General features: G+C 33.7%; 1 protein-coding gene across 4 annotated transcripts in view; it reads left to right on the forward strand.

Annotated features, from left to right (window-relative positions):
* LOC129243560 (potassium channel subfamily T member 1) overlaps positions 1-12,635 on the forward strand; it is a 180,165-nt gene that overhangs the window by 35,129 nt on the left and 132,401 nt on the right. For all 4 annotated transcript variants that reach the window (XM_054880657.1, XM_054880656.1, XM_054880660.1 and 1 more), the window contains exon 2: positions 6,094-6,173. In XM_054880657.1, the coding sequence (XP_054736632.1) occupies positions 6,094-6,173 (80 nt within the window). The remainder of the gene's footprint in view (positions 1-6,093; positions 6,174-12,635) is intronic.

A 12,635-nucleotide genomic window follows, 5' to 3' on the forward strand; every position in this document is an offset into this window, starting at 1 on the left:
ATATTCTTATCGGGCTTTCAATGTTCATGTATTTATGCTTCTATATCGCCGCTCTTAGCCAGCCAGATAGTGTTGCTGCTTGTCTCTCCCAGTCTTCACTTCTTTCCCAAGATCTTTAATTTTGGTAATTTGTGAACCCAAACATGTAAACTCCATGACTTGTTTTCTTGGTTTGCTGTTAGTCGCCAACTTGCATCTTTTTTACTGTTTGGACATTACCATTTTCTTGGTCTTTTCCATCAATATTTGCATGTTTGAGGATGAAATTCTGAAATTTGAACAGCAATCTCAGCAAGTCATCTTCGTTTTCTGCTATGAACCCAGAATCATCTACGAAGCTTATTATTTTCAATTCACCAGTTGTCATACGGAACTCCAAATTTTTTGAACTTGTTCTAAGAAATTCTTGTACTAAAGTTAATTAAGAGAGAAAAAAGCAAGGTTTCAACAACTTTTTTTGCAATGCTGATATTATTGATACTATCTTCTCAGTCATTTTTCCTGTAATAATGCAACATTTGATCAAGGTTTTAATTTATTCTAAATTTAAATTAATGAACACTGAGCGAGTGACAGTAAAACTCCTGAGGCGTCTCGAAAAAATTTTCTTTTGCGGAATGCATCATAACTCACAATCATCAGAAACAAAAACTTCAAATGAATTTTTAACACCAGACGTTTCTCGAAGTATTACTGCAATAATTTTTATTTTCTGATTTATAAATTTCTCGTGGCACTAACAAAGAAGCGGCAAATTTATTATAGTAAAATTAATAATTACTAAAAAAACATAAAAAAGCTCCCAGTGATCCCTGCGCAAAATTTCAAAACTACTAGTCCAGAAGATTTTGACAAGCTGCTTCTTCTTCTTAATTGGCGCGATAACAGCTTATGCGATTTTGGTCGTCGTTTCTTTCTCGTGCTAACCGGCGCCAGTTGGTCACAACAAGTGAAGAAAAGTCGTTCTCCACCTGATATTTCCAACACCGAGGAGGCATTCCTCTTCCTCTGCTACCACCAGCTGGTACCGCAAAGAATACTTTCAGAGCCGGAGCGTTTATATCTATCCGGGCGTCATGACCCAGCCAGCGTAGCCGCTGCATCTTTAATTTGCTGCCCTATATCTATGTCGTCGTAAAGCACATACAGCCCATACAGCTGTGTGTGAGATTTTAGCATGCACAGACTACAAAAATAAAAAGTTTGAGAAAAACGCTTTAAGTCGAGCAAAATTAATCATCCATTTTTTTTGTTTATTTTTGTATAACTTTTTTAGTAAATAATCAAATCTTTATTTTGACCCTTAGGCGCTCCATTGCCTGTTTGGTTACTGCGGCTCTCTTGTTCACAACTGTCAAAAATTAAAACTGAATACTTATATCATATAACTGAAAGTTTACCCTATTCCCTTTCATTTCGTCGTCATCAATTCGAAGATCCGCGCTTTTTTGCTCATCGCTTCTTACCGCTTGTTAGCTAGAGTTGAAAGGCAATGAAATTCACTCTTTTCGTTTAAAGCCCTCTCTTCATTTGAAATTATGTTTTTGGGTATTTTTTTTAAGCGTGTAAAACGGGAACGAAAAAAGATTTTTTGGCATTACGAGGTTTCTTCAAACAGTTGTCAGTCTTCAAACTTTTTGAACGAACCTCGTGTGGCGAAAAAAAAAAATTTCTTAATAATGGATCAAAAAATAAAATACTCAAAACAAAAATAAAAAATCTTTTTTCGTTTCCGTTTTACACCCTTTTAAAGAAACTCCAAAATCAACCGTTTAAAATGAGGCGTGATCTTATAACTACATATTTCCCTTGCCTTTCGAGTATTGAGTAAGGTAATAGGTTAGGTTAGGTGAGGTTGAAGCGGTTGTCCACTGTGGGACACACTCAGGCTCATGGCCCATTGTGATGCCGCTATCCCTTATTCCTCCTAAATGTGTATTTTTCAAAAATTTTGTAAGATCCTTAATTCCAACAGAGCCGAGATCTTCCAATTCATTAAAGGATTGTCTACCCGAAACTGCGAGTCTACGTCTGGATAGAGCTGGACAGTGACACAGAAGGTGCGGGATCGTCTCTTCCTCTTCCTCATCTAGACAACTTCTGCAGAAGCAATGTGTTTTCACACCCATTCTCTGGGCGTGCCTACCGATTAGGCAGTGCCCCGTAATAACTGAAATCAGTGTGTGAAGACTGTACTTATCTCTTCTTAATAGAAGTTCCGTGCGTTTAGCATTGAGAGTCGGCCACAGCTGTCGGGCGATTTTGTAAGTGGTTTCATTACGCCATCTTTCATTCGCTACTCTTACAGTTTCTTCGAGGATATGTAGTTAACATGTTTGCAAGGGTATATCTCTAGTATTTTCTCACTGATGAGTACAGTCAATTTGGTACCCATTTTCGCTAGTTTATCGGCTCTTCAGTTCCCCTTAATATCACAAAGGCCAGGAACCTATGTTATTATTAGGTTAAATGACTCAGCCATCTCGTTAAAAGATGCGCGCCATTTCTTGGCTACCTTGGAGGTGGTCGACTGTTTTTTTTGAAGCCCAACGTGCCATCCAGGATTTTACCGTTGCCATAGTCTGTGTTTGACCACTTGCTTAAAGTGTTCAGTCTTATTGCCGCACTACGCGCAATATTACAAGAAGAGGAAATGCCGTAAACTACACGATTTATTCGAGAGAATCGTTGTTCGTCATCTGCCTTTTGTGTTTTTTGTTCAAATGATAGAAATTAAACGGCACTACACTGGAAAAAAGCGTGAGTTTATTTTATTGCTAAGTTTTGAAGAGGGACGCAAAAGTTTTTGTTTTTTAATATACTTTCTCCCTAATTTAAACATTTCGTGTTCTAGGTTTAATTAAGTAGAAATAATTTGTATACTCTAAATATATGGACATTTACCCATACGAAAGAGTTGGAAAACCTTTTAATCCATCTAATAACAACTGTGCAAGGCAAGTATCTAATATCGGATATACTCGTACGCTTTTGAGCCCCAGCAAAATACGTGTGGGTATTGCACGGGTTTTCATTTCCAATTTAAGTTCGCTAATACCTGTAAAGAAAATAAATTTTTAAATAAAAAAAAACATTCACACACCCACCCAATTGGCTTCTTTGGGAAACAATGAAATATGAAATCCTTGTAATACACTTTGACATTTTTTGCTAACACCGAAGGCTGCCAAAAGGTGAACGAGTACAGTATTCTTTACAAAAAACGTAGAGATAAACTAGCACTAGATTGCTCCTAGCAGTTCAAGCTGCAAGTACTTTTCGTCATTGTATTTTTTCTTTCAATTCTACAAGAGATATTACGAGTACATTTTCAGAACACTTTCGCCTCTACAAGTGCAGGATGTTGCATGCTTTTCAAGTGGCATAAGTGAGCAAGTATTCAAAGTGGCACAGTGTGTAGGTGTGTAGCTATGTTCGTAGCTCAGAGCAAAGCAGTAAATAGTAAGCCTCGTGATATGTTAATATGCGAGCGTATGTCGAATTGTCGAATTGTACAACTCGTCGCAAGCGTTTATAGAGATAACAGAATACGCAAAAGACACCACGCAGCTAATAAGGGATTACATAAGAAAATACGTAAAAACGTCGCTGGCACGAGCCACACACGCTCATGCACACGTACATATGGAGCAGAAATAAGCTTACTTACGAACGAGTATAATAGAAGAAAAATTCAGCCAAAGCATACTAACTACCGCTTTTATCAATTGGCAAAGAAACGGTTGACACTTTCGAGTGCAACGCTGAAGATAAATGCTACCGAGCTACTGCTGAAGATAAAATGCGCGTGCCGCGCGTGCAAGGGTGCAGATATGAGTGGAATGCTACGCGAACTTACAAAAAATAATAGTTGTGAGAACACATGCGCTTGCGAACGTGCATACACTGGCGCTCACATAATGAAGTCACTTCATCTTTTTGCAAAGTTCACAATATTTTTCAAACAAAATATTTTCGTTTATTTTTCATAAAATTTAGTATATTGCTAAACTAAAATCTTATACATCAAACTTCCAAACTTTGTGTAAAACTCACAAAAATTTAACAATTCTGAAAAAATGTTCAACTTTTTTATCAGAATTTTTAGAATATTTCTGGGTATGCAGTTTTATAGCCCATTCAATTTTAGTGTAACGAAATATTTTCCAATTGCAAATCTTTGCTATTTTGATAGTAGCAGAAAGGGTAATTGAGAGGAGATGAGGCGAGTCAGGCTGCACTGCAGGCCCTGGAGAAAGCAAATCAAGCCTTAAAGATAGTTTAAGAATGTATGAAAAATCTTAATTCTGTTGCAAGACGGAAAAGCGTGTACTTATATGAGTTCCAGGACACCGTGGTGTTCAAGGAAATTAAATTGCCGGTGAATTGGCCAACTGCGGCTCAGCGGTTACCCCACAAAAGGCAGAGCCAATAATCGGAGTCAATTCTGCAGGAGTCATTAATTGGATCAGCGATTATGTATGCAATTTACGAAAAGACCCAGCAGTCTATAACGCTGCAGAATTGCAAGGTGTTTTGTAAAAAATCCAAACAGAAAACAATCGAACTTTCTTTTAAAACTTGATAGAAAAGACGCCCGGTTGATAGTCGGTATTATTACATGACACAACCCATAGGGTTAGCACATGGCCACCATTGGAGTCATTGAGGAGATGAATAGCACTGAACACTCTCTCTGAGAGTGTACTGCACTTGTTGGAGCAAGGCTAAGAATTTTGGGTTCAGATGTCATGAGAACTAGTAAAACTGGAGTATATTTTCTGATTTGCCAAAGAAGTTGAAAATTTTTTTTGCCATTTCTGTCCAAGAGGACAGTACTATTTCTGCCTCTGTCTCTATTCTCCCCATTTCTTTCCATCTATCACTTCTCTTATTTCCTTCGTGACTACCAACTCTTTTACTTTCCAGAGATTCGAATGCAATGAGCTTTTTAGCCTGAACGTTGTAGGAGTTACAAATCTCCTGGTGCTGCTTGGCTCGTCTTTTTCAAATTTTAATTTTCCATATAAAGCACAAGTTCAAAAGTATTTTATATAGAACAAAATGTTCAAAAAATTTTCAAAAATCAAGAAGAATTTTGAGTCAGCTGAAACTTAAACTTCTTTTTACAAAAATTAAATATGCTATAAAACTGCACACCAAGACATTTTCTGAAAATGCTTATAAACAAGTAGAAATTTTGGATACATCTTTTTTAAATCCGTAATTTTTTTTTTAATTTTATGTAAAGTTTGGGTGTTTTATTTATAAGGCTTTTGCTATGCAATGAACTGTGCTGTTTACAAAAAATTAAAGTGTAATTTGAAAAATATTGCGAACTTTGAAAAAAAATGAGAAGAAAGTGATTTAATAATGTGAGCGCAAGTGTATAAAGAAAATAAGAAGAAAAACAAATATAATATTAAAAATAAATCTTCACGTATGCACTGAGCAAGCGGCAATGATATGCGGAGGGTGTGTGGAGCTGATAGCCCATAGCTGGGGGCAATTCGAAAGCGTGTCACAGTAGGTTATAAAACTTGTGAGCTACGTAGTTATGTTAAATATAGCTGTCGCATGATACACATCTATGAGTGTGTGTATGCGTGTGTGTGCATGATAAATACACTCGCACTTCAACACCAGGCTACTGGTATGGAAGCGAAAATGTGAAAGAATGCGAAAAGCAAAAACTATTAAAAATAGTTACGAGCTGTATTTCTTCAAGTTGCTTATAGACATTTGAGAAAATCAGCAAATAACTAAAAAAACTAGTTTTTACACATCGCTTCTTCTAAAACACGCGCATTGCAAATACTTTTTTCCGTATTGCGCATCACCAAGTTTAATTTCTTTGGTAACACTGCTTTGACGAATCTCTTTTAGTCTTTGCGCGCTATGCACCAGCAGGAGTAGTATTTTAAATATTTTAATTATTTCAAAGCAACTTTCACACTAATTAAATTATATTTACATGAAAACATTTTGTGCTCACGTACTAAGCACTTAATTCACTACTTGAATGTGTTTTGGTAATTGACACTAATTGCTATAATTCTCCTTTTTTGGGGTTTTCTTCTCTTCTATTTTCAGAGTCCGTGTGGAATATTACGTAAATGAAAATACATTCAAAGAAAGACTGCAACTTTACTTCATTAAGAATCAGAGATCAAGTGAGTAGGCAAATAGTTAAGAAAACTTAAAATACGAAATATTTACTTAGTCACAAAAGGTATGCATACACTGCATTACATAGATTGGTACATATTTCGCCCCAAAATATGATATTTTGAGATTTCAACATAAATATTTCTGAAAAGTGATCAGATTTACGAGAGCTGGATTGACTTGAAAATACCACCAAAAATAGGGTTCTTTTAAAAAAACCTAAAGCTATGTTTTTTAACTATTTTTTTTTTTTTTAACTACTTTTTTTTAATTTAAACTATTTATTCCAAAAAAATTACCTTATGTAATAGAAGAATTTAAGCTTTTAGCATAAACATTCGTTGCTTAGAAATGTTTAAAAAATTTTATCAAGGAAGTTAAAAAACACAATTTTCGTTGCTATTTTTGACTTTTTTGTGAAGATAGGTTTAAGGAAGACTTGAATAACTCAGCCCAATAAGCAAATAAACACGCGTGTCTCATTTATACGCCTAAAGTATTGCTTAACAACTATTTTCTCAACCTTTTCATTTCGTAACCCACTCACACTCCTTTTTTTTCTTTTTTGAGATTTCCAAAAATACCACAAAATTCTTATTATTTGACTTCGTTGATAAAATTTTAAACATTTTTATGCAACGCTTTTAACAGCTTCAACTCTTCTATTTTTTTGGATTATTTTTTATCAACCGAGTTGATTTTTGTAGCAAATATTTTTAAAACTAATAGAAAAAATAACTTCATTTCAAATCGGTGCAACTCTTATAAATCACAATTTTTTTCCGAAATATTTTGGCTGAAGTCTTAAATTATAATAATAAATATTATAAAACAAAAAGTTAAATAATTCTGTTGGAAAAACAGTATCGATTTGCCTTTTCCGTTTTTGTATGGAGGGTGGTGCAGCCTAATGTGCACATGTGCGCAGACAGAATGTAACATGTATTACAATTATCTCAATTAATTTATTACGTATTCGTACTAGACATACCCGGCGTGCGGTGCTGAGTTTCTCATTTTTTTGGAGAATAGTTTAATTTTTTTTTAATTAAAGTTAAATAAAAAACTGTAAAATTCAAATATCAATGCTATTCCTAAAACTATGATCTACTGAAGCAACTTGATTAATTTCATCACTTTTGAGTCAATTCGAGTGCACGATTGGTATAAAAAACGTCATTTAAGGTTACGGAAAGCAAATTGCTTTAATGCGAGAAAAATTGCACTGGAAAGTCAAAACTCAAGAAGAGGCATTTTTCAGACTTTTTAAGTTAAAATTTGAATTAAAAGGACCGGTTCTGATAATAATTGTATTTAGAATATTTAGAGCTTCACACTACTTAACAAAGTTACTCACCTAAAAAACACAAACAAAACTATTACTTGATTACGCGTATTGGGGGTAACTTACAACCATTTCTTAATTGAAAAATAAGGTTTTACTTCTAAGTTTCCAAATTTTACTAGAATTTAAAAATACTTAATTCTAATCAAGATGCGATAAAACTGACTTATAATACATAAAAAAATAAAAAATTCGTGAAATGGAAGAAAATGCTTTTCACCGTCACCAAAAAAATTAACACGAATTTTAAGCCACTTTATTATATCGGAACAGGCACAATATTATATCAGAACTAAATGAGCTACAAAATTGCATGCCTAGATTTCTCCAAAAGATTCTTACTAAAAAAATTGTATATTATATATTGATGGACATTTTTGTAATTTTTGTTTTTAATTTTATACTGTTTGAAAATATAAGTATAGATATTGTTTTAAAAAAAGTTCATAAAAAATTTTATTAAATAAAAAGTCAAAGCTTTGCAATGTCACGCGTTGCTATTACTATGAACACAGGTATAAATAACAGCTTCAACTACACAACTCTAATGTTACTCATACGCCCCCAGCTTAGTTTTTTTAATATATCAACAAATAAAAACTGTCAAAAATCAACATAAATCTTAAGCCACTTTAAACTGGCACAATTTTATATTAAAGTTATATTAGCTACAAAATTGCATATCCATTTTTTTTTTTTCAAAAATTCTTACTAAAAATATTTATATATTGATGAAAATTTTAAATTTCGTACAAAGTTGAAAACTTGAATGATATGATTCTTTTGTAATGTACACCACATTTTTATAAAACAAGTTAATAAACAAAAAGCGAAAGCTTTGCAAGGTCGCGCGCTGCTATTACTATGAATGTGACTCATACGCCTCTGCAAACTTTAATTTAATATGTCAATAAAATTGTCAAAAATCAAAGCTAGTTTCGAAACCCTCTACCCTCGCACAATATTTTATCCAATTTAAATGAGCGACAAACTTGCATATCCAACAGTTTCTTAAACATCTTAGGTTAAAGATTTTTTGAATTTTTTTAATTTTTGTACAAAGTTTCAAAATACAAACTATATGGTTTTGTTGTAATACAATATATTCTCTATTTTTACAAAAGAAATTTAAACATTGTACAATATCGCGCGCTGTTATTATTGTGAATACAGGTCTACAGCCATGGACAGATAAATAACACAAACGTGAACCTTATATGTTAAGTTAAGTTTTTAGTACGAACTCTGCTTTGATCAAATAAATTTGTTTGTTTACATTTATTACCGTTATTAAACTTACATTTATGCGAGGAATTTACCGTTTTTTCGATGGAATTTTTTGCGTTCTATTTTATTTATGCTTATTGCTGTTTTGAAGTGGACACAAAAATTGCACATTTACACAATTTGTGTAGCGGAGAGTAAAACCTTAATATTGTTTCAGCAATTTTTAGTATGAATTTTGTTTCTTAAATAAAATTTTAAAGTAATTACTAAAAATGGGACGTGAAAAACATTGCACGCCGGAGAAAAGAGCTCTTATACATACACCGTATGAGTCAAAATGGAAAAAGCTATGCAGAAATAGGTGAAATGATGATATGCTCTCGGAAAATGGATTATAATGATCTTAATGTAGTTAAGAAATATGCATCCTATCTAAGCAAAAACGGAAAGAAAACCAAAGCCGCGAAAAACTGATGGATAGAGCTATAATAGGCAAGAGCAAAGCAGATGATTTTAAGTCGCCACGGCAATTAATGCTTGAAATAAACTAAGAATCTGGTGTACAAGCGTCCAGAAAGCTTGTAGGAAGGCGACTTAATGAAGCCCAGCTGTTTGGCTGCATAAGCAGAAACAATCCACTCCTCTCAAAAAGACATATCAAACACCGACTTGCCTTTGCAAAAGCACACAAAGACAAATCTATTCAGTTTTGGAAAAACGTACTTTGGACCGACGAAACCAAAATAAATAGGATGGGACCAGGTGGGAAAACTGTTGTATGGCGTCCAGAAACTCAAGCGCTACATCCTAGGCCCACAAAAAAGGCGATTAAACACGGCGGCGAAAGCATTATGGCTTAGGAAGCTTTTCCTGCCATGGTGTTGTACCGATTGTTCACGCGGTTGAGATAGATAGATTTTAGTATCTAGATATACTCCAGAATAAAATGGAGCCATTTGGGTTTGAGTTTGTGTCATTAAATTGGACATTTATGCCGGACAATGATCCAAAGCATACTGCAAAGACAGTGAAGCAATGGCTCAGAAGAGAAAAAATTAATGTATTGGATTGGTCGGCTCAGAGCCCTGATCTCAATCCAATAGAAAATTTGTGGAATGACGTTAAGGTCACAATCGCTAACAAAATTATGATGATTTGTGGGCCGCAGTTGAGAAGGCTTGGTACTCAATTCCAAAGGAAAGATGCCAAAAGCTTGTATAAAGCATGGAGCGACGACTTGAAGAAGTAATCAAAAACTGTGGATATAGTACAAAATACTAATCTGGTAAAAAAATACTCGTATTATTACTTAACTATCTGATTTGTTTACTATTTTTGTTTTATTTCTGAATTTTTTAGGTCGTGCTATTTATGTGTCCAGGAAGTTTCGTGAGTTTTCAATGCTCTTGTAAATTAAATCAGAACTGAAATTCTTTTTGACCATTTTTTTGTTTTAAAATGGAAGTAAATAAGTCATTTTTATTTTTTTACGTTGCTTTTTTTCCAATAAAAAATAATTATTTAAAAACATATTCAACTCTTTGCTTTCAAAGTATTAATGTGCTATTTATAAGACCATGGTGGTAAAGTGGCGCAAAATTAGTCCTGCAATTTTCTGGTCAAATAAATTTTTTATTAAATAAAAAAAAATATTTTGAGTGATGGAAATCTTTACTTTCGCCTTTACGCGCTGCACTGCCTATCCGTTTGTATACTGCAGCTGCCCTTATCATCAGTGCCAATTACGACTAACGTACGACGCCATTTGCAAATATTATAAATCCTCCGATAGGGTGATTAATTTTGCGTCACCTTGTGTAACAACTTGCACTACCTAAAGCAAATGTTACTCATACGCCTCCGCATATGTTCATTTAAAATCTAAAATTATGGTACAAATATATTCAAACCATGGCTTCATAACAGCTAGCTTTGAACATCAAAGGCAACTACTTCAACTCGCATATATTTTAAATAAATATATTCGCCATTCATGACCCAAACACAAGCTACCTATGACCTTGCCATAAATAGCCCACTTGTCAACATGTCAGACGATATAAATGTCAAATACATGTAAATTATTATATTCATCTAAAAATACCCTCATATATTAGCATACCACCCTATGCAGCTGATGTGCATGTTCTTATGTGCATTTGTGTTCATTATTTGGAGCAGAATGTCCTTTAATGATTCATTGAGCATGAAACTTTCGATTAAATAAATCCAATTTAAATTTACTGAAAACTTTGTCGAAAGTTTGCTTTAGTAAAATGTTTGCAAAAGATTTGTGTACTCCGTAACTACTAGAGAAATTTTATTAATTTCTTAGAATAATAAATAAATATTTTAGTTGGAAATTAAAACTGAAATGTACGCAAGATGGCTCAGTTTACGATAAAGACTTTGGTGAGAGCAAACCTCATTATATTTTATTTGCTTCAAATTGTGGACGGAGAAGAAACTCATTTTTACTTTTTTTACCTTTTACTTATTTTTTAATTCATTTTTGCTATCTGCTATACTACCTCAAGAGACAAATTTAAGATTCACATCAAAGTGAACTTATACTTTTACTTGTGTTCAGTTATCAAACTTGTTGTCTACCAAGCCCGAGCATAAGCTATTTTTTCATAATAATTAAAATTTTCCTATTAAACTACTGAGCACTTAATACTTTAATACTCCAGCTTAAAAGCTCGTATACAAGTAAAGAAAAGTATTTTCAAAGCTGTTTAGTTGATTTTCCAAAACAAACATACAAATATTGTTTTTGTTTTTGTGTTTTTTTTTTTTTTTTGTTACTCATGCCTTTAAGTTAACTAACTAAATTTTGTAAATGTTTTCTCGCCAGCGCATAACCTTTGAAGCTTGTTGCACCCACGGCTATCCAAACTTTGCAAACTAAACTCAAAATATTCCCCACAAATAATTTATGAACTCGTATGAGCACTTTAAGAAAGTTGGAAATCAATTCCCAATTGTGCATTTGAAGCAAAACTTACTCGAGCAAGACTTGCAAACAAGACAGGCAATTCGAACATGAACAGCGGCATATGGTCTGGAAAAAGTTTTACTTGGCTTGGCTGTGACATTTGCTATTTAGTTTTGGGCAGTCTTGGCATAGCAAAGAAGCACAAAGTAAAAGTGGTAAACTAATAACAGATAAATCAGTAATGTACATACATTTTTTCATAGACATAGAGAAACACAAGCACGTGCCACCAATGCAATATTAAATTTTACGAATTCTAAAAATATTTTACAAAATATTAACATTTTTCCAAAATTATTCAAGCGGTTAAACTGCACTAGAACTTTAAAAACAGATAAGTCAATGCGCAAAATTTAGCAAAAATAAAGAAAAGAAGAAAATAGTAATTTAGATATTAAATTCAGGTGCAGGTATCATACATTGAAGATACAGGGTGGGTAATACAGCGTTCAGTATTTGAGCTATCGCTTGTTTAGGCTTTGACAACTAAAATAGCATTCGTAATGTCTTAGATATTTATTTTACGACTAAACTTATACAAAATGGCTCACCTAACGTTGGAAGAAAGTTGTTGTTTTCGTTGCTGTAACAATTCATCAGCAGTCCTGCCACTACGGTGTTGTCACCGATTGCCATCGTCTATCTTATCTTAGCACAGGCCCAGGAAACATGTTATTTAGAGGGATTGGGTCCAAAGGGGGTATGTTGTTAGCAGAGTGGGTTTAAGAAAGCACGTGAATAAGTGGTTAATATTGTGCGAGTTACTTCACATTCCTTTTGTTGGAAGGAAGCTGAAAAATGTGTTGAGAAAAACTTCGTCGAAGATAAGCACTTAACGTAAATGTCGAGACTTATGACTCCGCGTTACCCAATTTCTGTTTCCTCAAATTGAAAATA

This window comes from Anastrepha obliqua, chromosome 4, assembly GCF_027943255.1.
Source record: "Anastrepha obliqua isolate idAnaObli1 chromosome 4, idAnaObli1_1.0, whole genome shotgun sequence".
Taxonomy (NCBI): Eukaryota; Metazoa; Arthropoda; class Insecta; order Diptera; family Tephritidae; genus Anastrepha; species Anastrepha obliqua.